The sequence below is a fragment of the Orycteropus afer genome, unplaced genomic scaffold (genome assembly GCF_000298275.1).
Source record: "Orycteropus afer afer isolate SDZICR_OR568_19922 unplaced genomic scaffold, OryAfe1.0 scaffold00108, whole genome shotgun sequence".
Taxonomy (NCBI): Eukaryota; Metazoa; Chordata; class Mammalia; order Tubulidentata; family Orycteropodidae; genus Orycteropus; species Orycteropus afer.
The window spans coordinates 719,882-746,719 of NW_006921695.1; the positions used below are offsets into that span (position 1 = coordinate 719,882).

Sequence of the window (26,838 nt, forward strand, 5' to 3'; positions counted from 1 at the left end):
TGGAAGGGGAGCTGTTGCATTGTGGTAAACTGTGGTCAATGACATGAGACAAAGTATATGTGAACTGCTGTATGGAAAGTGAATTTGCTCTGTAAACCTTCACCCAAAACACAATAAATAATAATAAAAAAAAAAATTCTGATAGAAAATTATTTTTCAATCTAGTATTCTATATCAACAAAAACAATCTACCAAAAGTAAGTGGAAAACAAAGCCACTTCAAACATGCAAGAGTTCACCTCTTGCACACTTTATCTGAGGAGGAAGCTGAAGACAGACTCTAGCAAAATGAGAAAGTTAATTGAGAAACAGGAAGATGTGGACTCCAGGAAAAAGTAGACCCAACCCAGCAAAGAAATAAAGTCTTCAAATGAAACTTGTGCAGCAGGCAGAGAAAGCAAAGTGCTCAGATTGGAATGGGAAGAAAAATTTTGGAAAAATTAAAAACCTGATGATTAAGGCTTACCCAAGTGTGGAGAAACAGGTACTCAAAGACCCTGTTGTTGGGATATCATTTGGCAAAGCTTTCTGGAGGCCAGGGTATGGTAGCACCTGTCAGTAATTCCACTACCAGAACTCTATCCCTACAAAATTACTTATATGTGATGCAGCATACAGTACCTGAGAGCATGAACTCTGGAGTGAGATTGCCTGTGTTCAAATTCTAGCTTTGCCATTTGCAAGCTCTATGATCTCCATTCTTTGTTTGCAAAATGGAAACAACTTCTCAAAAGGTTGTGAGGATTTAATAAGAGGTTCATTGTGGAGGGCTTAGCACAATGCCCAGTAAACAATACTCAGGTTTTTAGAAGACGTTTATTTGTATATGGAGATATATGTTTATACATATAGAAACCAAGGACTAAAAGGAAAAAAAAAAATACCAAAATATTTGGAGAGTGGAAGAAGAGGGGTTTATTTTTGTGTAAAATTGTTATTATAAGTAATATAAGATGTTTTATCCTTTACAGAAAGGGAAAAGTAAAGAGCACTATAAATCTTCATAAGCACACTCAAACTCTGTATATATTAAAAAAAAACGAACTTTTATTTTAATTTACTATACATATTTAAACTGTAGGAAGTTTCTAGGTAGATGCACTTTCCTCTGTAGGTTTGGTTTGATCTTCAGTTACCTGTAAAAACATAACAGCTTTACTTTTTGAATAAATACTTTCAGTTTCACCCTTCACCCATTTTAAATTCCTCCACAGTTTCTCTTTTAAGGACCTTTTGCCTTTCTCCTTCAATAGTAATTATTGTAGAAAGTTTCATAGGAAGAGAAGGCCACGTTACCAATATAAATTAAAAAGTACAATGATCCTTTCAAAATATAATCTGAGGCTTATTAAATCTAGTCTTCTCGAGACTTATATTTCAACTATAAAACAAAATCATTAGTGTATATATATATATAAACCCTAGAAATACTACAAGTTATTTTAAATCAACCTATTTTGTTGGAAGATAGAATTCTATTTTAGGTATAGTATATTACAAATAAGTATCATACGTTCATATTCGTACCGTATGTCACTCAGACATATCAAACAAACAAGACTAAAGCTGAATTTCTTGTTACCCCAAAACCTGACCCAGCTCCTGCATTCTCTACCTCAAGAAAGGGTTCTTCCAGCTGCCCAAACCTAGCTTTTGAGATTCTACTCTCCTCTCACCTGCATAAGATCAACAGTCCAATTAATTCTGCCTAAGAAACTCTCACAGCTATTCTCAATGCCATGACTGAACTTTAGGACCTTATCATTTTATACCCCCATAAAATGCTCCTGGCTTAACTTACAGCTATCTTCCACACTGCCCCCCCAAACAAACTTTTAAATAGGAATAGCTGATCCTGTCACCTTCCTATTCAAAATTCTTCTGTTACCCCCACCCCCCACCCCCCAATCTTCTTTACGGGAGGGAAAATGCAAACTGTCAGCATGGAAGACAAGTCCTTCATCCTCTATTTCCAACACATTTCTTTGGACTCAATGCCATCCTACATGTGACCTATAAATTCAGATTTTTCTTATATTTACCATGTTCTCCATTCCTCCATACTTCTTATCAAGTGAGTTCCTTTGCCCCAGCAAATTATCTTCCTGGCCCATTTTTATTCATCTTTTAAAACGAATGTAAAAGACACCAATTCTTGGAACCTTCCTTAACCAAATTTCCTGCTTGGTTTAGGCCCTTCTCTTGTGTATTCCAGAACCCCACGTGTATATCTAAACTGTCTACCTGTAAGTCTAGTTATCCTATCAAAGTAACTTCCTTCAGGGCAGCAAGTATATTTTGTTCATTTTTGTACCTCTAAACAACACAGTATCTGGCACCTAAAAAATACTCAATAAGTCTGTTAACTGAATCAATGAACCATGTATTCAGCCTATTCCTTCTGCGTAAGCAAAATGGACAGTGGAAAAAGACAACTAAACCAGAAAAAATGTTTCAAAAACAGCTAGTTACTGATTTCTAGTAGATTTTCTAGGTTACTGCCACTACTATTTTTCTGCACTTTTTCTTCCATTAAAATGTGCAAGTATCATTTATTGCTTCCTGTGTTTCCCAACCAATTTCTTAGGTATTCATTTTTTCTTGTTTCTTAATCTAATATAATCATTGTTCAATTTCAAAAAAGACAATACTGTATGATCTCACTTTCATAAAAAGTCGAGAATAAGTATACACAGAAAGCAATGTTCTTTGATGATTCCCAGGGATGAGAGGGGAAAGAAGGTGGAATTACTTTCTAGATAATTGTTGTTGTTGTTGTTATGTGCCATCAAGTAGGCCCCGACTCATAGCGACCCCTCTTTGGGTTTCTGAGGCAGTATCACTTCGGAAGTAGGATTGCCCAAACTTCCTTCCGAGGAGTGGCTGGTGGGTTTGAACCCCCAGCCTTCTGGTTAGCAGTCAAGTGCTTTAGCCACTATGCTACCAGAGCTCCTTTCTAGATAATAGACATTTGTTATTTTTGGTCATAGGAAAGACAATACCCAATATGGGTGAAGTCTGCACAACTGATCAAGCCAAATGAAGATAATAAGAAGGGGCAATTTTGGTAAATGCTGAACATACACAATTTTATAACAACAGTAATAATAACCAAAAAATATATGAGTGGGTTACACAGGTACATCATATATATGTATATATGTATATATATATGTATATATGTATATATGTATATATATATGTATGTATATACACACACACATGTATGTGTATAGGAAGGCATATGTGAGTACATGTGTGTGCACATATAGGTATATCTGTAGGCATATGTATATATGTGTGTGAGTGTGCTGCATGTATATTCATATATATAATAAAGCACATAACAGCCACAGTTACAGAGATTTCTTATACATATCCAGATATTCCATGGAATTGGTTTTCTGGGTTAAAAACGCTTAGGACCATAATTTCATGAGATAATTCAGTCAATTGGCATAACAAGCTCATAAAGATAATGTTCTATATCTTAGTTTGGTGAGCAGATTCCGGGGTCTTAAAACTTTGTGAGGTTAAAAAAAAAAAAAAAAAGCTTGTGAATATCCACTCATCTGGAACAAAAGAGAAAGAAGGAAAACAGAAACTCAAAGAAGGAACTAGCCCATAGGCCTAACATTAACAGCCCACTTCTGGCCTCTTCTAGCCTGAGATCAGAGCTAGATGGTGCCCAGCTACCACTACCACCCATTCTGACAAGGAGCACAATCACAGTAGCAAGTCCAGGAAAGAATGGGGGGAAAAATATAGAACAAAATTCAAATTCCTAAAAAAGCCCAGACTTACTGGACCAAGAGAGACTATAAGAACCCTCAAGACTATCACCCTAAGATACTCTTTGAACTTGGAACTGAAGCTACTGCCAGAGGTAACCTTTCAGCCAAATAATAGATCGGCTTATAAATAAACAATATTGCTGTTGTTGTTACGTGCCGTCAAGTCGGACCCGACTCATAGCAACCCCTCCTTGAGTTTCCGAGGCAGTATCACTACAGAAGTAGGTTGCCCAACCTTCCTTCCGAGGAGTGGCTGGTGGGTTTGAACCGCCAGCCTTCTGGTTAACAGTCAAGTGCCTTAGGCACTACACTACCAGGGCTCCTATAAACAATATTACTGATGAGTAATGTGCTCCCCTGAACAATCAATTAACAATCCCTTGAACAAACGGTCAGCATTCACCCAAAAGCAAAGATGAGAATGCAAGGAGGGGCACGGAAACTAGATCTATGGAAACAAAACAAACAGAATGGAAATGATAAGAATGTTCACACTGTGAAAACTGTAACCAATGTCAAGGAATAACTATATAAACATTGACCAAAAACGCAATAAAGTGTTACAAATAAATAAAATGATCATTGTGACCAATCAAAGAGACAAAGTTATTCTATCCATTCAAATACACTCTCTTCCTATAAGATATGGAAAATTACATAACCTTTACACAAGAACATTAGGTTTCCTAAAACAATAAATTCTATTTGTAAATTTACTTATGCCTAGTTTTACATATCATTATGAAAATAATAACAATTTATTTGGTAACCTCTATAATTTAAAGGCTCAAACCCATCAACCATTCCTTGGACAATCTACTTCCATAGTGATACCGCCTCGGAAACCCAAGGAGGGGTCGCTATGAGTCAAATCCAACTCGATGGCAGTGAGTTTGGTTTTGGTTTGGTTTATTATTTGCCATAGTGCCTAAGGTATCTGATTGCTAACCAGAAGGCTGGTGGTTCAAACCCACCAGCCACTCCTTGGAAGGAAGATTGGGCAATCCTCAGACACCCAAGGAGGGATCGGTGAGTCGGATCCAATGACAGCAATGAGTTTGGTTGTTTTGGTTTTGTGTTCAAAATTAAGAGTTCAACAAATACAATAAACTCTGAATAAAGTAGCTGACTGAATATAAATGTACTAGCAAAGAAAACAACATAAGGTATGTATCAAGCAATAAATTATATGATTGGATAATATTTGTTAAGAGATTACTCTGAGAATATTTCATGGAGAAGGTGAAAGTAGGGCAAAGTATTAAGAATGAATAAGGTATAGATAAGCAGACATAATGAAGGAGCGCATGGGAAAGGCAGCTAGACAGAACTATATGAAGAAATAAACAAACCTGAAAATAACTTTGATGGGTACTGATTAGTGTGCTTGCAAACTTGACCAGAATGTTTGTGGAGTAGTGGTAGGAAGGTAGGAAGGGCTCATGAGGCCAGATTACACTAGACAACTATCAGGTAATTTACATAAAAGATGAACATTTAGAACATGAAGTAGTGAATAGGGATAGTTGTAGTCGAGAAATATAATCCTTTCTACTTGTGAAATCTAAGTAGTAATGACACAGAATAAGCATAAAACATATGATTTGAATTTGGTTTTTCAGAATATTTGTACATTTAACATATCAACACCTAAGTCAACTTTAAAGTACACCTGACAAATCTTAATCCTTTAAATGCTCATTAGATTTATAAAAAAAAAAAAATAATAACATATGACCTAATTAACACCATTACAACCATTAAGAACTTTTACTACCATATGGATATATCTTCTTTCTCTTCAAATTCTACAGTATTTCCATGATATTAACAAATAAAATCAAAAGAGAATTTCCAAACTAAAACTTCCTTTCTGCCGAAATATTGCTGGGGTAAACAATCAGAACACTGATTTGGCAAATGAGACAATTAATTTATTTCCTTTTCTTTGTACATTGTTGCTTAATTTCAATGAAAATTTCTTCAGAGAAGAGTATTCATTAGTAGTCCAAGACACTTACCAATTTCCGTGATCTTTCCAATAGCTTATTCCATATTGTAAAATGTGCCTTAAAAAGAAAGATTTACTAAGAATTAAACAAAGCAATAATGTTAAATAAAAGGGACTGAGTCTTCATATAGGGTTTAGACAAAACAAATAAAAAGAGGCAGTATTTATGTGACTAAATGGTTACAAAAGAGGGTCAAAGTAAAGAAAAAGTGTGACAAGGTTTCTATACTTCACTTAAGCTGGTAAAATTTCAGTATCAGTAGACTGTGTTAAGTTATGAGTATAAAATGTACCTGGAGCAATAAAAAAAAAAGATACAGACAAAGAGATATACCCAAAAATACTATAAATAAATAAAAATGGAATTCTAACAAAATGTTCACAAAACCAATAGGAAGAAGAAAACAGGTAAACAAAAGAGAGAAAGAACAAACAGAAAACAAAAAATGAAATGGCAATCTTAAGTCCTAATATCAACAATTACATCAAATGTAAATGGCCTAAGTACAGAAATTAAAAGAAAGAGATTGGCATATATGACACAATTATAAGACATCTAAAATTCACTTCAAATAATTAATATAAGTATGTTGAAAGTAAAAGGATGGGAAATGATACTTCATGCAAACAAAAACAGCAGTTATTGCATTAGTATCAATAAAGTAGACTTCAAAGCAAAGCAAACCACCAGAGATAGTGTCATAATGGCAAAAGGGTTAATCCACCAATAAAATACAGCAATCCTAAATGTTAATGTAACAAACAACAGAGCTATACACTATGTAAAGCAAAAACTCACAGAACTAAAAGGAGAAACTGATAAAATCACAATTATAGTTGGAAACTTTGACCCCTCTCTCAACAACTGATGGAACAATTAAACAGAAAACCATCAAGGATGTAGAAGAACTCAATGGCACCATCAACCAACAGAATGGAACTGAACATTTAACCCAACAACATAATTAGAATACACACTTTTCAAGCACCAATAGAACATATATAAGATACATCACATCCTGGACCATAAAAAAAACTTAACACATTTAAAAGAACTGAAATCATACAAAGCATAGTTTCTGACCACAAAGGAACTGTGGTAGCTAATGTTGTGTCAACTTGGCCGGGTCTGGTTTTGAGTGGCTGGGCAGCTAGATGTAGTTATTCCCCCATTCTGGCAATCAACTCCATGGTGGAATCTATTGGAGCACCTGAGTAGCTACTTTAGCGATGTGGTCTGCTTCCAGTACATAAGGAGCAACTAGTTAAGTCATTGTTCAGCAGCCTGCCATGCCCTGCCAATCTTGGGACTTTTTCTGGACTTGAATTAGTGGCCTGCCATGTTGTTTGGTAATAAAGGGACTGTGCCTTTTTCTTTGTTGACCATGGGTTTTTCAGCCTCAGCAGCCAGCAGCTATCTGAGTGAAGAAAAGCCTCCAACTTCAACCGGCTGGGCGCAGAAGGCAGAGCTGAAGCCCCTAGAGCCTAGCACTTTGAACTCAGACTTCTAGCCTCCAAAACTGCAAGAGAATAAACTCCTATTTGTTCAACCACTCCAATTGTGTGTATTTCTGTTAAAGTAGCAACAGAAGTAATCAAAACAGGAATCAAACTAGAATAAGAAAAAGAATGAAAATCTACAAAAATTAATAAAATACTTCTTTAAAAATCCATCAAACAAAGAGGCAACCTCAAGAGAAATCTTAAAATATATCAGATTGAACAAAAATGAAAATATGACATCAAAATCTGTGCAACAGCTAAAGCAGCACTGAAAGAGAAATTTACAACACTAAATGCTTAAATGAGAAACAAAGAAAGGTCTCAATATCAACAGCCTAAGCTCCCATTTCAAGAAGCTAGAAAAAGAAGAGCAAAACTAACCTAAAGCAAGCAGAAGGAAGGCAATAATAAAGATAACAGCAAAAAATCAATGAAATTGAAACAGAAAAAAAATTAATAAAACCAAAAGCTGGTTCTTTGAAAATATCAATAAAATTGACAAACCTCTGAGCAAAACTAACAAAGAAATAAAGAGAGAAGACTTAAACCTCATACCTTCTATAAAAATTAACTCAAGGTGAATCACTGACTTAAATGTAAAATACAAAACTTTTAGAAAAAACAAAGGAGAAAAATCTTTGGGAAGTAGGGCTAGGTAAAGAATTCATCAAACATGATCCATAAAAGGAAATATAAACTACATCCATCAATATAAACTGGACTTCATCAAAATTAACACTTCTGCGCTGCAAGATTCTGTTCAGGGGACGAAAAGATAAGCTACAGTCTCGGATAAAATATTTGCAAACCACATATCCAACAAAGGATATTATGTAGACTATATAAAATCACTCTCAAACTCAACAGTAAAAAAGCAAGCAATCCAAGTATAACATGGACAAACCACAAGAACATACTGTTAACCAAAGAATATATATTGTTGTTGTGTGCTGTTAAGTCAATGTGAACTCATAGTGACCTTATAGGACAGACCAAACCTGCCCCCACAGGGTTTCCTAGGCTGTGATCTTTAAGAGAACAGATCACCAAGGTCTTTTCTCCAGCTGAGTCACAGGTGGGTTCAAACTGATGACCTTTAGGTTAGTGGTTGAGCATTTAACAGTATCTTTAAGAAGATATACATGGCAAAGAAGCACATGAAAAGATGTTCAACATCATTAGCCAACATAAGGAAATGCAAATTAAAACCAGAATGAGAAATCACTATGCACCTATCAGAATAGCTAAAATAGGAAACAGTGATAATACCAAAAGCATTAAGGGTGGAAATATAAAATAGTATAGCCACTTTAGAAAACTGTGGTAGTTTCTTAAATAACTAAACATGAACTCACCATGAACCCAGAAATTGTACTTCAGCATTTAACCCAAAGAAGTAAAAATTTACATTAATAAAAACCTGTACAAAAATGTTCATAACAGCTTTATTCATAATAGTTGAAAAACTGAAATAACCCAGATGTCCTTCAATATGTGAATATTTAAACAAATTGTGGTACATTCACACCAAGGGATATTGCTCAACAATAAAAAGGAATAAACTATAACACATACAAACAACTTGGCTGATTGTCCAGAGAATTATCCTGAGCAGGGGAAGAAAAAAAATCCAATCCCAAAAGATTATATACATGATTCTATTCATATAACATGACTGAAATGACAAAGTTACAGAAATGAAGAACAGATTAGTGGTTGCCAGGGATAGAGATGAAGGGTAGGGGTAGGCAAAAGTAGAAGATGTGGCTATAAAAGAAATCCTGCGGAGATGGAATTGTTCTGCATCTTCACTGTATTAATGTCCATACCCTGGTTATGATATCGTACACAATGCAGTACTGTTTTGCAAGATGTTACCATTAGGGAAACTTGGAAAAGGTACACAGGATTTCTCTGTATTAGTTCTTATAACTGCATGTGGTTGCTGCTGCTGTTATGTGCCATGGAGTCAGATACGACTCATAGTTACCCTTCCTTGGGTTTCCAAGGCAGTATTATTACGGAAGTAGATTGCCCAACCTTCCTTCCGAGGAGTGGCTGGTGGGTTTGAACCGCCAGCCTTATGGTTAGCAGTCAAGTGCCTTAGGCACTATGAATCCATAATTATCTCAAATTATTTTTTTTTTAAATAAGCATTAGCAAGAAGTAGGAGCAAAGTAGACCCTGACAGACACTGGGTCATGAAGAGATCATTAAAACTAGAGAGACAAGCATGCTGAACATAAGGCCAAAAGGCATGCCACAGGGTCTTACCAATATATGCTACAATACCAACACCCCCTCAACTTTCCCTCACCAAAGTGAATTTGAAAAATTAAAAATACTATCTCAATTTGATTTAATATTTTCAACGGTTTCTTTTGTAAATCATCTGTTTACATCTTGTGCAAAACTGTTTATAATCTAAACCTCAATTCATTAACATATAGTGTCATACAACTTAGTGAAAATTAAAATTTACATCCTTCAAATTAGGATAAAATCAAGCCAAGAAATACACCCACACCCAAACTGAAAGAACTGGAACTTGAAGTTTTACTTACTCTTAAGTGAGTTGGTAAAGAGAGACCCTGGAATCTTCGTACAAGACTTGGTTGCGTGGTTTGAAGATTGTGAACCGCTGAGATTTCATACTGGAAACAAACACTTGTTCTTGGAATAAGAGGGCCCTCATTCACATCAATAAAGTCACCAAATCTGATTTGATTTGAAAAATAAATAAATAAAACCTTGAAATCAAATCATTTCTGATAGTTTGGGAGGAAAAAAATCTATTTATTCTCTTTGTAGCTGGTCTTTAATCAAGAACTGGCTATCTGACTCAAATTAGTCTCTAACAACCCCTGACATATGATCTCAAGTGAAGAGGCCAAAGCCATTAAAAATAAAGTCAACTGAACCTTTTTCTTCATCAGCACTGATATAACTTTAAAGGTTTTTAAGTCACTGAACACACCATGCTGTCAAGTGGATCCAGTATCTAAAACTGCTATGCTAAAACCTCACTACAACTCATTGCAACAAAATTTAAAATTCAATATATAGGACAGATGGTGTCTAGAAGCAAAGAGCAGCTTTCTAGAGGGAAAAAGCTAAATCCAATCCAAGAAAATAAGATGTTGAGGAAACAGATACCGGCTATGAAGTCAACTTTGCATCATGCTTTGTCATGGGACTTGTTCTCTATGGAGAATGTCAACATGAGCAGTGAACCTCTCTCATCTCTGCTCAGAAAGCACAGCTGGTTTAACTTACACATGCAATATAAGTAGTAACTGATCGGTCAGTATCCATATTTCTGTACACACACATGAACTATCATGTCCAATTCATTAACAATGAATATTTTGTGCAATTTCAAAATTAAAATAACTCTCAAATTACAATTTTTATACAATAGTATTTTTAACTCTTGAAATGCAAAAAAATAACAATGAAGAACAGAAATCACAACTGTTCCTGAAGATAATTTAAAGCCTCTAATTCTCACAGTATGAAAACTATGAACAGAGGAACAAAAAATAAGTAAGAGCAACAATATAAAGTACAAAGTTATCTATTTCAGTTGCACACTTCATTTAGGTAACAATAAAGCTAAGCTTTACATGAATTAGAATACAGTTGACTTTTAGAGTTTTTCTTACCTGTGGAGCTTGACTGTTCTCTCAGGGTTCTGAGATGCCTTCTCTTCTATGAAATCTATTTTGTATCTGAAGCATCAAAGATAATAACAATTAAATATACAAAAAGCTGTTTAAAGGTACCTTCTTTCTCTTCCTCTTCAGCCATACTTCTTGAAAGAATGCTCTGTACTTGGAGCCTCTCCTTCTCACTTCTCACCTCCCTTCAAACTGGTCACAGCCCCCGACTCCATCCACTTGTTCTCACCAAAGCCAGTGCTACCGCCTGGTCCTAACCTAATGGATATTTTTGGTCCTTCATTTCCTTATCATTGCTCATCACCACTTCTCAAAGTTTTCTTTTCCACAGGCTTCCAGTACACGCTCTACTATGCATTTTATCTCTATGCCAGTCTTCTCTTTCTCCTCTCTTTCTGTAAAGGTAGTTTTCCTGAGTGTTCTGTTTTAGATCCTCTTTTCACTCTAAGCATTCTCTCTAGGCTAACTCCTTGATTTACACAACTTTAATTACCACTTAAGCATTTATGTCTCCACACCCCTGCCTTTACTCTACATTCCTTCTGAGCCCTATCTACAACCCTTCTGATCACTCACTAGGACATTCTACAAGTACCTTGAACCCAAATGAGCTCATTCATAGTAAAGCCCTTCATAGTAAACCCTAAATGTCATCATTTCAACATGTAATCAGTACTAAGAAAATATTTATAATTAACTCAAGAAAAAGGGCTCCACAGGCACTTACAATTAGAAAATACTACTTTCTGTATCCACTTTGGGAGACTTTACAGTACACAAGTACATTAAAAACTGATTAAATTTGTTAATGCTAGTTTTCTCCAAACTTAGTTGAACACAGTACACCTTTTTCAGGATACCAATGATTGTCTTACAAAAGAGTATTCTGAATTTGAGAAATGACAAGCTAGAGTATGAATCAAGAAAGTTTTTGTGGAGTAACACAAGAATATACATACAATAAACTACTCCTATGAGAATGTGTGATTTCATTTCTAAATACCTAAAGAAACCTAATCCATAACACTTCACAATCTGTGAGTGCATATTTTGGCTTCAGAATATACTTCATAAGTTATGTTTTTCCAGCATAGACTTCCCTTTCTAATTAGCCCTAATTTCCAATTAGAATGATATTAAAATTTACTAGGACTTTCAACTAGTAGAAGAAGGTAAAGTTTTCTGAGCAGCAAAGGGAATTAGGAAGCCAAGAAGGATTTAAAATGTTGACAAAATCCATCAAATGGATAATTTACATACAGAAGACTTAAAACTGGGTATGTAAACATATTGTATCAGCTTCTAAATTGCTTGCACTTTCAATCTTAATTTTTTTTTATTTAGAGAGTGGAAGGATGGGAAGGAAAGATTGCAGAGTCTTTGCTTGTTGCAAAGCAAACAAAGTACCAATTTCTTAATGTGCCTTATCACTTCATAAAGGAAAGAAAAGGAGAAATGATACTGCTATATGGATCTATTTGACCTAACAAATAGAAAAGTAAAACAAAGTGAGAAAATTATCTAATGGTGACAATGTTTTTCTAAGTGAAATAAAATGAGATGAACAAAAGCCAACAGGCTAGGGCAGGAAGAGATCTTGGAGCTGAAAATAAAAAGGTGTCACATTGAACATAAGAATTTTGAAGAGCTAAATTTCTTTCACGGCACATAATTTTGGGAGGTTTAATACTGCTTTGAAGGAAACTAAAACTTACTTGTTGTGCTGAAACATTTCTAATGCCACTTTTGCTTCAACTTCCAAAGTTTCAAATGGAAGATCTTTATAAATTAAAGTATGAGCATCTTTTGTGAAGGAACGCAGATTCTCCTTCAAAATGAAAGCATTAGCCTTAATAACACACTACTTCGAGGTATTTCTCCAAAAATTAGACAAGATTAATCAAAATAAAACCAAAACCAAAATCAATTGTTAGGGGAAAAAATTATTAATTTCCAACAACTGAATATTTGGACCACAGAATACAGGATTAGAAGTTTCTCTCAATTCTATAAATTATAAAACTTATAATTAAGATATCAGCCTCGCCTAATAAAAATCCTCAAAGATAATCTTATAAAAATTTTTAATAAGCTTTTTCTTCAAAATTATACACTCTCATGTTTATTAAAACTATGTTGCAAGTAGAAATGTTAATAAATAAGCAGCAAGACACACACAAAAATGTGTTTATACTATGAATAAAATTAAGTTTTTAAAATAAATGGGAAAAATTATTGTTTACATGATTCAGAAAGTTTCACTAAAAACTATGTCATCACTGGCCCTGCCTAAAATACAGCACACATTCACCTCTCTTAATAAAAATATCAATTTTATACATTTAAAATGATAGATACTACACGGTAATAACGTTTATGAGATTTTTAATTAAAAAGAACTATGATTGAGCCTGGAGCAACAGAGGGAGAACGAGATCCAAGAATGGGAGAAGGAAATGGACTACAGGTCTGTCTGTATGAACTACTACTACCTTCTTTGCCATGAGACCAGAAGATATGAATGGGGCTTGGCTATCATTACTGAATGCTTTGATCATGGACCCAATAGATGGATCTTGGTCAAAAGGAAGAAAAATGTGGGATACACTTCAAGTTGTTATCAAAATCAGACTTACTGGATACACTGAGACTGGAGGAACCCTGAATCTGTTGCCTGGAAACAACCTGAAACATTGGATCAAAACTATCCCATGTAGTCGTTTTTGAGTTAAACCACAATTTAGCTCAATTAATAAAGTCTTCCATGAGCATTCTTTTAAAGAATTGCCTATGTTGAAATCAAACTGACAAAAGTAACTCTAAAGCAAAGGTGAGAACTTCAAGGGGCAGAAATTCTGAAAAAATGGTAGGGAAACAAAATGGGCTGTTGTTGTTATTTGCCATCAAGTTGGACCCAACTCATAGCGACTCCTCTTTGGGTTGCCGAGGCAGTATCACTATGGAAGTAGATTGCCCTATATTCCTTCCGAGGAGTGGCAGGTGGGTTTGAACCTCCAGCCCTCTAGTTAGCAGTCAAGTGCCTTAGGCGCTATAGTACCAGAGAGACAGTGAAAATGATGACACAATGTGAAACTACTGTTGTTGAACTGTACATGTAAAAATTGTTCTTTGGATGTATGTTTTATTGTGTTTATTTTTACCAAAATTGAAAATTTTGAGTTTTTGTACTATAAATCATTACAAAGAAAAGATCAACCACTACTTTGCAAATAACTTTTATATTTATAATAAAATTATTTTCATGAATTTCCTACTAGAATTTTTTGAATGAAATACTTTTTTTCTATTCTTTAAAGGTATAGTTCACTGTGCAACAAATCCACATTCATGATTTAACATATCTGATATTTCAATGTAATTCTCCCCTACTTTTTCTAAGTCATCTACCTACTCCATGGAGTCTGCAATTTGATAGTATATTTCTCAGAAAAAAACTTTTTTAAAAAATAAATAAATAAAGAGGCAGCAAGTGTCATGGATAATGAGAGATGAGTCTTGATTAATTCTCCCAAAGGAAGTAGGAAAACTCACTGCCATCAAGTCAATTCTGACTCACAGCAACCCCCACTGGGTTTCTGAGGTGGTAAATTTTTACGGAAGTAGATTGCCCCATCTTCCTTCCACAGAGCAGCTGGTGGGTTTGAGCTGCCACCTTTCTGGTTAGCAGTCAAATGCCTTAGGCATTGCACCACCAGAGCTCCTTAATAGTGGGAATCTATTCTGAAATTTGAGGACATACCTGGAAAGAAAGAAGCTGTATTTGACAAGAATCCAGGGATCATGAAGAATTACAATCCTTTCCCTGCCCCTTCCCAGACTCTTTCTTCTCCTCTCTTTCTCTCTTCCTTTCTTCCTCTTTCCTTCTTTTCTCCCTCTTGATATTAAATAATATGGGCAGGATTACACAAATAATAATTTCCCAAGCTAGAATCTAACCCTGGACCTCTCCTAACTCCAAAGCCTTTGCTTTTTTAAGAACTATGGTATTTCACTGAATATAAAATGCCAAAAATTTTAAGATTTACCACTAAGAAACAAACACTACAAAGTACAACTATAAGCTGTCATTTACTGTACGATATATCTTGTTTTCAGAGGTACTGAAATGTGGGGGGAGAATGTGTACCATGGAATTGACAAAATGCAATTAGCTGCATTGCCTCCTCTTTTCTGATCACCTGATTTCCTGTCTTTAGGGCATACAGTTTTGCTTAATTCAGACTTTGTTATTGTTGTTATCAGATGTCTGGTGATCTACTTCTAAACAAATCAATTATGCAAAACCCTATGGAGCACAGCTCTATGTGACACATAAGCAGCCACCATGAGTCAGAATTAACCCACAGCAACAAGTTACTAGTATTGTTCCCCAAGTCCCAGGACAGGACCACCCTATATTATGAAGGCAGACCATTAACAAACAAAACTCTTGCTATTTTTTGCTAGTTGAGGGGGCAACTTTATCAGTAGTCTGATTCTATAAAAAGAGAACGCACAGTATGCAACAGAGTAAAATGGTTTAAGCAGTGGTTTTTAAACTATGTCTGGAGGATTCAAGCAGCTACAGCTCCGGGCTCACCACATCAACCAAGATAGCTAAGTATCTATATGTTAGGTTCTAGGTATGTTTAATCATATCTGAAAACTACTATCTTAAGGAACAATAAAAAAGAAAAAGGTACTTAAAGAAAAACTCAAGCATCAAGACAGCTGACCATGCTATTGCGAATGTCCTCATTCATGTGCCTTTGTCTTAATTGTACTGAAAAAGTAACAAAATATATTCTTTTAAATTTATCCTCAATATCCATTACAATCCAACAATATCAACACAGGGATCATTCTAACAGAAAGGCACAGATTCTAAAATTAATACTCCAAACAATTAAAGGGCTTACTTTCGTTGGCACCCATTCATCGAGTCTCTTATCCAAAACTACATCATAGCAGAAGGCTCCAGCAATTACTGTAAATCCAACAACAAGAAAGGATTAACAATCTCTCCCAACTCTACCAATTATAAAACTGCTATACCATCATCCAGCTGCTTGCCACAAAAAAAAAAAATTAACTCACCTTTTGTTAACCAAGAATCAGTGATATATTGTAAAACCCTCAAGTTTTCTTCAAGAATACTAACAGTATAGGGATTTCAAGTATTTGCTAGATAAAGCAATTCCAAAAGAACAAGATATAGTAGTCCCCCCTTATCCATGATTTCACTTCCCACAATTTCAGTTACCTGTGGTCAAACATGAGTAACTGAAGATAGTAAATGGAAAATACCAGAAAGAAACAATTTCTAAGTTTTAAATTCCATGAAATTCTGAGTAGTGCAATGAAATCTTGTGCCAGCCTGCACCATCCCACCCAGGACATGAATCATCCCTCTGTCCAGCACATCCACACTGCACATGCTATTTGACCATCAGTCACTGAGTAGCCTTCCTGGTTATTGGATCGACTGTCATGGTATTTCAGTGCTTGTGTTAAGTAACCCTTATTTTATTTAATAATGATTTTATTTAATAAGTGCAAGAATAGTGATGTTGGAAATTTGGATATGACAAAAAGAAGTCATAAAGTGCTTTATTTAAGTGAATTGGTGAAAGTTTTCAACTTAAAAGAATAAATATCATATGCTAAGGTTGCTAAGGTGCTTGACTGCTAACCAGAAGGCTAGCAGTTCAAATCCACTAGCCACTCCTCAAAAGGAAGGTTGGGCAATCTACTTCCATAGTGATACTGCCTCGGAAACCCAAGAAGGGGTCACTATGAGTCGGGTCTGACTCTACGGCACATAACAACAAGAACAAGGTTGCTAAGATCACATTCACCTAAGTTTTATTACAGTATGTCAGTATAATAGTTCTATTTTATTACTAGTTATTGTTGTTAATCTCTTACTGTGCCTAATTTATAAATTAAACTTTATCATAGGTAGAATATGTATAGGATAAACCACAGTATATACAGAGTCTGATATTATGCTTGGTTTCAGGCATCCATTGGGGTTCCTGTGACATATCCTCCATGGACCCTCCTTGGGTTTCTGAGGCAGTATCACTACGGAAGTAGACTGCCCAACCTTCCTTCTGAGGAGTGGCTAGTGGGTTTGAACCGCAGCCTTCTGGTTAGCAGTCAGATGCCTTAGGTACTATGCTACCAGATAATGTTAATATGAACTATCAACCAGAACATGGAAAAGAGTCTGTATCCTTGCAACTCCCTAATTCCAGATGTGCCCATTTCCAGAGTCATGGTTATTTCTGGTAAAAAGGCACCAGCTCTTTCCAGAAGCCTACTAACTGCCAGTTTCTCTTTCTTCACATAATCAATTTGGAAACAAATGCTTAAAGTGGTAAGAAACAGTGAGAGAGTGTAATCCATGAAATCCATATTCAAGAGAAACATTCTTCACTAATTACTGACATCTAAACATTACCTCAGGAGCTCCAGTAGCATAGTGCCTAAGGCACTTGACTGCTAACCAGAAGGCTGGCGGTTCAAACCCACCAGCCATTCCTCGGAAGGAAGGTTGGGCAATCTACTTCCATAGTGATACTGCCTCGGAAACCCAAGGAGGGGTCGCTATGAGTCAGGTCCAACTCAACAGCACATAACAAGAAGAACAACAAACATTACCTCACATTACAGCACAACAGGATGGATTTAGTTACCCATAATAAATGGAATATACTTATGACAGTAATTTATATTAGCTCATTTACAAACGAACTGTACATCATCAGAAATAAGCATCAAAAATTTCAAGGTTTATGAAAGGAATATATGTATTTATGTACATTACCAGGAACTTCTGGAGCTCTGACCAAACTGATCATGTACTCATCTTTGAATGCCCGCTCTATTACACATCCCATCAGCATGGCACAAGAGCGCCAATAAGCCTAGGGGAAAGAATATAACATACAAACATAATAAACACTAAGATTCACTAGTTTCTACAATATTATAATCTAGATCAACTTTGACTTAGGAAATATTTCTCAAATATCTGCTCATTCTTGGCCTACAGTAACAGTTACCCTCATGCCATGGCATTACTTCTACTTTTATTCATCAAAGCTAAATCCACAAAAGAATGAAGAACCAGGTTCATGTTTCTGGCATATTTCTGTACAATGTATCAGATACTATAACGGCTATCAACCTATAAAAAGTTTTACTATCCATTAGTAATTTTATTTTTAAATCCATGACAGTTGATTTGTTAATAAATTTATGCTAAAACAATATATTAATTTATAGTAAATAAGTATACATTAATGTACACCTACTTATACTATATGTAAAAAGCAAAAAATATTTTTTTTAATTATTTGTAATGACTCCTATCCTATACATAACATCCGTAAGACAGCGCTCAAGTTTCTCACATTTATAGCAAAGCAACACTACCATCAACTAGGATTTCATTTTACTGGCAAATTTGGATTCGTGAATATGCCAAATACAGATATCCATGTAATTACCTTATCTGAATCTAAAGAAAAACAGGAAAACTGCATCATACTTGCCCATCTTCTTCTATTCCGTGGCAATATACTACTGGGTGCTTTTTTACCCTAAGTCCTTCTCCACATCTGAGGACCACAAAAGTGGGGTTGCCTGGCTGTATAACAAGGCTTGCTACACAAACTAAAAATAAGTACAAACTCAGATTTGAAGTTAAGTTGCAAAATGTACTTTTTCATCAACCCTACTTCAATGTTTTTAAATGCCCTTAGCATTGAACTCTAGAGTCAAAATACCTAGGTTTAAACCCAGACTCCACATATTAATACTTACTAAACCAGTTGCTCTGGTCAAACTGTCTAAATTGTTCTCTAGACAACAGAGGTAACAGCACCAACTTTGTAGGGTTTTTATGAGGATTAAAATCACCAAGAATAGTGTCTGATACATAATACGTGCTTAATTAACTTCTCAGAAGGAAGGTTGGGCAATCTACTTCCGTAGTGATAATGCCTCGGAAACCCAAGGAAGGATTGCTATGAGTCAGGTCCAATTCAACAGCAAATAACAACAATAACATTATTATTAACATTTCTATTCTTTTATTGTTTAAATATTTCATTTCAACAAATGTTTATTAAGCATTTATTATGTGGAATTCAAGGACAAGGTCCAATAAGGGACATGGACCCCGTCTTCACAGAGCCAAGAATTAGAGCATTCAACAGTCTATGTGAAAAGCAAAATTAAAATATTTTATCTAAACACTAGCAACGTGTTGTGAGACCCTAAGGAAAAGAAGGATTAATTCTGACAGGAAGAAACTGAGAAAATTTCATATAGCAGATGGCATTTTAATTGAACTGTAAAAGATTAATAGGATTTTAATAGGAGTGGAAAGAAAATACTCAGAATTGAGAGTGTAACATCAACAAAAGCAAGGCAGGTACATAAACCTTTAGTGACCAAATAGTATATCCAGAAAAAGAGGAAATGGAAAAAAAAACAATAGGAGGAAAAGCTGAAATGGCAGGCTGGGACCATATTAAATGGGGCTGGCAAGTTTTATGAACATTTAAGGTAGGCAAGTTTTTTTAGGGGAAAGTGGTATGATCCAAGTATGTCAGTTACTAAAAATTACATAAGACTATGAAAGAAGACTAAGTATTAAAAAACGAGGTAGAGGGCAGAGAAAGTTAAAAAGTTACAGAAGTGAACCAGAGAAGACTGTCAGAACTGAATTCAAGCAGCAGCAATGAGAATGAAATCACTTACAATACAAAGAATGATCAGTAAATGTAGGTTGAACAAAGATATGAATATAAAAAAATGTGTCATATAATTTTCTCAAATCAAAATACAAAGACATGGATGCACTGTTATTTTAGAACTATGGAAATGCCTAATCTAGCAAAGAAAACCTGGACTAGCTAGTACAGTATAACATTTGACCATTGGCTGTAATTTAACATTTCACATGTCACAGAAAATAAGCTTTAAAAAAAAAGGAGAAGTCTAAAACTAGGAGGATAGATAGAGACAGAAATACCTTATTTACATCTCTCGGATCTTGATCTTTGAAAGTAAGAAATTTAATTTGACAGGATTTGGTCAAAGGCTTGTACATGTCCCAAGGCTGTCCATCCACAAGAGCCAAAATGGACTTCCTGCAGTACCACTCACTTAAATCTAAAAGTTTAAAATAGATTAATAATTTAAATTTGATAAAACCCATAGTGAAATGTTATACATTTAAGTACTACATTAATAAATAAAACAATGGAAAGGTAAGATTTTGCAAGTTGTCTCTTTGGAGAAAAATGTATTAAATGTATCAAGAAAAATTAGTGTCCAACACACCCAAATATTCTTAATCATTACCAAAATTACACAAAACATTTACAAAATTATGAGTCTAACTGTAAATTAACTTGTCAATGATTAAGAAAATTATTTTCTAAGAGATATATTTAAATATTCAGCTACATCATAGATATATTTGGATATATATAGAGAGAGAGAGAAAGAAGGGAAAATACAGTAATATGCACCCACGATAAATCTGTTCTATATGGGATTTAGGAGCTCTGGTGGCGTAGTGCCTAAGGCATGTCACTGCTAACCAGAAGGCTGGCGGTTCAAACCCACCAGCTACTCCTCAGAAGGAAGTTTGGGCAATCTACTTCCATAGTGATACCACCTCGGAAACCCAAGGAGTGGTCGCTATGAGTCAGATCCAACTCAATGGCAGTGAGTTATATGGGGATTTAGGGAACTCTGGTAGTGCAGTGGTTAAACCATTCAGCTGCTAACCAAAAGGTCATCAGTTCAAACCCACCAGCCATTCCTCAGGAAATAGATGAGGCTGTTTGCTTCCATAAAGATTTAACCCTTAAAAACCCTGTGGGGAGGCTCTACTCTGCCCTGTAGAGTCAGGATGAATTGAAATCAACTTGATGGCAGTGGGTTTGGTTTTTGGTTTTATGCTTTTCTACTAAACCACATCTTACTTCTCTAGGTTAAATACTGTAGTTATCATTTTTTTAATTATTAATATGAATTCACATATAAGTCAATCAGCTCTCATCTGTTCTAGGAACCAAAAATGAAATTACAATCTTGATTAGATGTTCTGTGAATACACATCTAGTCACAAAAGTGGTTAAACTACAAGGTCTAAATTATCAGCCACTACATAACTTCCATAAGTTCCATAAAGGCAGGAGTCATGTCTGCTTTTGCTCACTTATCAATATATCCAGAGCCTAGCAATGGGCCTGGAATATACTAGGCACTCAGTAAAAGGTTACTCAGTGACTGGAAGTATGAGTGGCAAAACTCAAGAGCAGGGTCATACTAGAGATGGTTTAGGTGCTTCATCTCTACATGTGATGAGTTCAAAGTTCCTCAAGGGCCTGAGTCTTGTGCTAGCCTCCTCTGTAATACTAATGCCTATCACACAGCATAGGTTCAATAAATGCTCATGAAACAAATGAAAAAACAATTACCATAGATACTAATTCAAGTGCTGGAGTAAAAGAAGACTAAGAGTGTACTCTCCGTAAACCAGCTTAAATTAGTAACTAAAGCTGTTACTTAAATTGCTGAGTTTTCCAAGTTAAAACAATGCAGCTAGTTGGGTGCACATGCATGTATATCTATGCTGTGCTCTATTTTGGGGGGCTTTCCAAATTCAAATATTACCTGTCCTATAAAAGCTACTATACAAACATTCCGATCAAAGCTAGTATATAGTGTACATACATTCACCGGAATAGTACACAACTACAAAAAATGAGGAGACTGTGAATCATATTTTAACAGAGACCAATCTGGAGGTTATGCTTAGGGAAATAGGTCAATCACAAAAGGGCAAATATTATATGGCCCCACTTTTATAAAAAGTCATTAACAGACATACACACAGAAAGCAACTTTCTTTGATGTTTACCAGGGATGAGAAGGGGTGTGAGGGAGGATCACTTTCTAGATCTTGCTATCTGGGAAGATGAGAAAGGAAATACCCAATATGTGACCAAAGTAAATGAAGACATTAAGAGGTATGCAAAAATAAAGGACAATTTTGGTAAATACTATTACATAATACAATTTTGTAACAACAGTAATAATGAAAAAATATGTGTGTGGTTACATAGATAGATATGCATGCACACATGTATAAAGGAAAGCATATGTGATGATATGCATATGCATCTATAGGTGTCTGTGTAGGTATATGTATATATATGTTTGTGTGAGCTGCACACATACTCATACATATAATAAAGCACATATAGGCACAGTTACAGAGACACATATCCAAACACCTTGTGAGATTAGTTTACTGGGTTAAAGAGCTTGGCACCATAGTCTCATGGGACAACTCCGAAAACTAGCTAACATAGTTCATAAAGATAATGTTCTGTTTCCTAGTGTGGTAAGTAGTGTCTGAGATCTTAAAAGCTTGTGGGTGGCCATCTAAGATACAACTGTTGGTCTCTTACACATCTGGGGCAAAAGAGAATGAAGGAAACCAAAGATTCAAAGAATAAACTAGGCCACAGGACTACACCTAGTCCTCACTTACTATCTCATTATCTGACATTTCACATTTACAACAATAGCAAAAAATCTACTCTCCAACTATTTTGAGCATTAATGATATACATTACATTATACAATGATATATATTACATTAATGATATACATTGCTGAGGGGCAAGGCATGAGTAACATTGGCTTTGATGGTTAAGATTATGTGTCAATTTGGCTGGGCCATGATTCTCAGTAGGATATAATGTGGCAGTTTTGTAAAGATGTAATTTGGCAGTTATGTAATGACATAGTCATCCTCCATTGTGTGATGTGATGTACTCACCCTCTACTTTCATGTAATGCCAATTTTTGCATAATGGCCTGGTCTTTGGAACCTAACTATACCAGTAAGTGAGGACTAAGTATAGTTGCCCACATGAAACACAACGTCACTAGCCTGAGACCAGAAAAACTAGATGGTAGCCAGCTACCACTACTAATCATTCTGATGAGAGACACAACAGAAGGTGTCAGATAGAGCAGGAGAAAATGCAGAACAAAACTCAAATTCCTAAAAAGCCCAGACCTACAGGACAGATAGGCACTACAGGAAGCCCTAAGGCTATCACCCCAACGTACCTTTTTAACTTGGAACTGAAGCCCTCTGAGGTCACTTTTCAGTGAAATAATAGACTGGCTTATAAAATAAATAATATCACCTGTGAGGAATGTGCTTCTTTAAACAATTAACTATGTGATACCAAACTGTCAACATTTACCCAAAAGCAAAAATGAGAAGGCAAGGAAGGGCAGGGAAGCTAGATTAATGGAAACAGAACAAACAGAATGGAAATAATGAGACTGTTGACACATTCTGAAATTGAAACCACTGTCACTGGAACAATTTGTAAAAAAAAAAAAAAAACTGTTAAATGGATACCTAGTTTGCTATGTAAACTTTCACCTAAAATACAACAAAATATTTTTTTAAAACAAAAGTTACATAGAGAGACCCTGTTTCCTTTATCTCCACACTACATCTCACACAGGGCAGTGACTTTCCTTAAGATATAAATAGAAACAAATATTTTTACCCTAATCACAATCACCCCATACACATTTCCACTCACATATTTGCCATGTTGTTGTTGTCGTTATGTGCCATCAAGTCGGCCCCAACTCATAGCGACCCCTCCTTGGGTTGCCGACGCAGTATCACTATGGAAGTAGATTGCCCAACCTTCCTTCCGAGGAGTGGCTGGTGGGTTTGAACCGCCAGGCTTCTGGTTAGCAATATTTGCCATGTGCACACATAAATGTTAACAAATCTTTACAACAAAGAGGCAGATGGCAAGCTTTAGATCTTTCTTCAGATATAAATTAGGCTATAAAGAGCTAGCAAGCAGAAAAAGAACAAAAAAAAAGCAAAAAGGCCAGGGCAAAGTCCCTTTATCCAAAATGCTTTAATGAGAGACCTACATGATGACTGCTTCCATCTCATCAGAAAGGACCATGTATTTAGTAACAGTATATTTAGGTCCACCTTTCTTTTGCCAGAACAATTATGACTCCCTAAACTTAGGAGCTCTGGTGATAGCAGAGCTTAAAGCATTCAGTTGTTAACCAAAAGGCCGGCAGTTCAAATCCACCAGCCGTTCCACAGGAGAATGAGGCAGTCTGCTTCCATAAAAATTTACAGCCTTGGAAACCCTATGGGGCTGCTCTACTCTGTCCTATAGGGTCGCTGTGAGTTGGCATCAACTCCACAACAGTGGGTTTGGTTTAACTTTAGCCAGATTCAAGCAAGTTTCAAGACAATCTTTGCCCAATAGTACACCAACTTTTCAAGATCCATATTACTCCCAAAAGCTAAAGGAACAGTGAACAAAGATACCAAATAAGAGAGAACTTCGGAAAAGTCCAGAAAGCAATTACAGTACATCTTCTCTGTACCAGTTCCTGGGCCCCAGCCCATGTAAAATGGTCAAAACTGATATTTTGATTCCATTACTTACGCATAGCACAATTGTAAGGAGTTGAAATGTTTTTATTCATCACAAAGACAGTGCCAGGGTCAGTTTTCCCAACATGCTTCACTTCAATCTTCTCAGTTCGAGGAGTTAATGATAACTGCCTGCTTTTCTCTTTATTAAATAGTTCATTCCGCATTTCCGTCAGTTCGGTAGGTGACAGCTGAGGAGCTGGTGATGTTGCTATAAATTCTGTGGAGAAATTATAATGAATATGAAAACCTGAATAAATGAAGGATACACTGTCAATACCCATACTCCATCCTACTCCTGAATTGCCATTTGTGGTACAACCAGTTAACCCCCTAGGGTGCTAATAGAAAAGTTAGAGGTTCAAGTCCAGATGCACCTTGGAAGAAAGGCCTGGTAACCTACTTACAAGTCAGCCACGGTAAACCCTAAAGAGCACAGTTCTACTCTGACACACATGGGGTTACCATGAGTCAGAGCCTACTATTACATAACTGGTTACTGGTTATAAAAAAGAAAGGAGGCCACAGAACTCCAAGTTTACCAAAAAGCCTCTCAGAGGTAAACTTAAATCATTTCCTAACACTAATAATTGGGAATTCTGGTGGTGTAGTGCCTAAGGCACTTGACTGCTAACCAGAAGGTTGGCAGCCCCTTCTTAAAAGGAAGGTTGAGCAATCTATTTCCATAGTGATACTGCCGCAGAAACCCAAGGAGGGGTTGCTGTGAGTCAGATCCGACTCAATGGCAGTGAGTTTGGTTTTGGTTTAACACTAATAATTAGACAAAACGACAACAGAATAACAATTGGCCCTGATTCGGGCCTCTGCTTTAACTTTCCTCTTTCACCATCAGATCTCTAATCCAGTCAATTTCTTTTGTGTAATCTGTGCTTTACAATGACCAGCAAAAAGTAAACAGGAAGTAAAGTCCAAACTAGGCCAGAGACTTCGGAAAGGTGAGCAAAGTTATCGTCCTGAAAGAGTCTTGAAAATACAAAAGCTCCAGAGACTGAAGGGCCGTATCAAAACTATAAATATCTAGGGTAAGAAATGTTGATCTTATTTTCCAAACCCCAAGCCAGGTAACGTGGTGATAGCAGAGCTTAAAGCATTCAGTTGTTAACCAAAAGGCCGGCAGTTCGAATCCACCAGCTGTTCCACAGGAGAATGAGGCAGTCTGCTTCCTTAAAAATTTACAGCCCTGGAAAGTACAGCGTGTTCCTATCGGAACATAAGGACAATACGTTTGCACGGGGATGTGGATTCCTTGACTAAAAGAGCTCTCGTGGTGCAGTAGTTAAAGCATTTGGCTGCTAACCAAAAAGACCCACGTACTCCGTGGGCGAAAGATGAAGCAGTCTGCTTTCCTAAATATTTACTGCCTTGGACCCTCCATGAGGCAGTTCTATGGGGTCTCTATAAGTCTGAATGGCCTACAAGCCAGTGAGTTGGTTTTGGTTTTGCGGTTTTGAGGGGAGTATCTTGAAAATGGCGCCCCACCCTCCTCCAGTGGTCCCGACCTCACTCCCTGGATCCCCAGGATCTCCTTCCAGACACACTGATGTCTGTCTACTCGTTAGGGTCCCGCGGCTCCCATGAATGGCCTCAGGCCCAATCCGACCCCACACAACCGTCTAGGCCTCGTTCCCTGTCCAAAAGCCGCTGAAACTCACTCCGGCCAGCCCCGCCGCTAGGGGCGACTCGCCAGAGTCGCAGACCCCGGACCCCCAAAATCATTGCTTCCATCGCAGTCGCACTACTTCCGCGCTCTCGTCCTTTACTGTCCTCTTCCCCGGAAACCTGAGCGCGTTTCCTGGGTTCCGTGCATCAGTTCTATTCCTGGCCTGGTGCTCGGGCTGCTAGCTGCCACCAGGCGGCGAGTTGGTGATGCGCTAGGGACGCTAGGGATTAGGGCTCCAAGGTCTAGGGTTACTCAGCAGGGGCGCTTGTAATGAGGAGCCTTGCAAGACGTAGAGACGCTATTGCTGTCAAAGTCAGCCCCGCTGGCCACGCCTTTGGTATCTGCTACCTCCTGGCTTAACTCAGTGTGCAGTGCTGGGTTCGTAGATAAATAAACTGGAGTGAGTCTGCATCCAGGAACGCCATTTAATTGTCCGTACTATTGTGGACCTAGAAACTCGACATGTTGACATTAGGGGGAACTTTGTAATACCTAGAGGACTTTACAAAGTATATAGTATATGGAGAGCAGATTAAAAGTCATCCCTGGGCAGAAATTTTGTCTCTTGTTCACTGATCACTTCCAAGCACCGAGAACATGTGTGACACATAGTAGGCACTCAACAGATTTTT

The 26,838-nt window shown here is 36.5% G+C and overlaps 1 protein-coding gene across 1 annotated transcript; it reads right to left on the bottom strand.

Annotated features, from left to right (window-relative positions):
* Window positions 1–1,088: 1,088 nt before the first annotated feature.
* On the bottom strand, window positions 1,089–26,271 carry MRPL39 (mitochondrial ribosomal protein L39). The gene is made up of 10 exons (XM_007943488.2): window positions 26,199–26,271; window positions 24,539–24,745; window positions 20,038–20,177; window positions 17,821–17,920; window positions 15,908–15,975; window positions 12,704–12,816; window positions 10,974–11,039; window positions 9,873–10,026; window positions 5,816–5,863; window positions 1,089–1,136 (listed from the first exon to the last, which is right to left on the bottom strand). Exons 1-10 carry the CDS (start codon window positions 26,269–26,271, stop codon window positions 1,089–1,091), a joined length of 1,017 nt encoding a protein of 338 aa, XP_007941679.1.
* Window positions 26,272–26,838: the final 567 nt, after the last annotated feature.

Coding starts and splice junctions, on each gene's coding strand:
- MRPL39 (XM_007943488.2), bottom strand. CDS start 26,271: ATGGAAGCAATGATTTTGGGGGTCCGGGGTCTGCGACTCTGGCGAGTC. Junction 11,040..12,703: donor GAAATGTTTCAGCACAACAA/GTAAGTTTTAGT, acceptor TTGATGCTTCAG/ATACAAAATAGATTTCATAG. Junction 5,864..9,872: donor CTTTACCAACTCACTTAAGA/GTAAGTAAAACT, acceptor TTTCTTTTTAAG/GCACATTTTACAATATGGAA.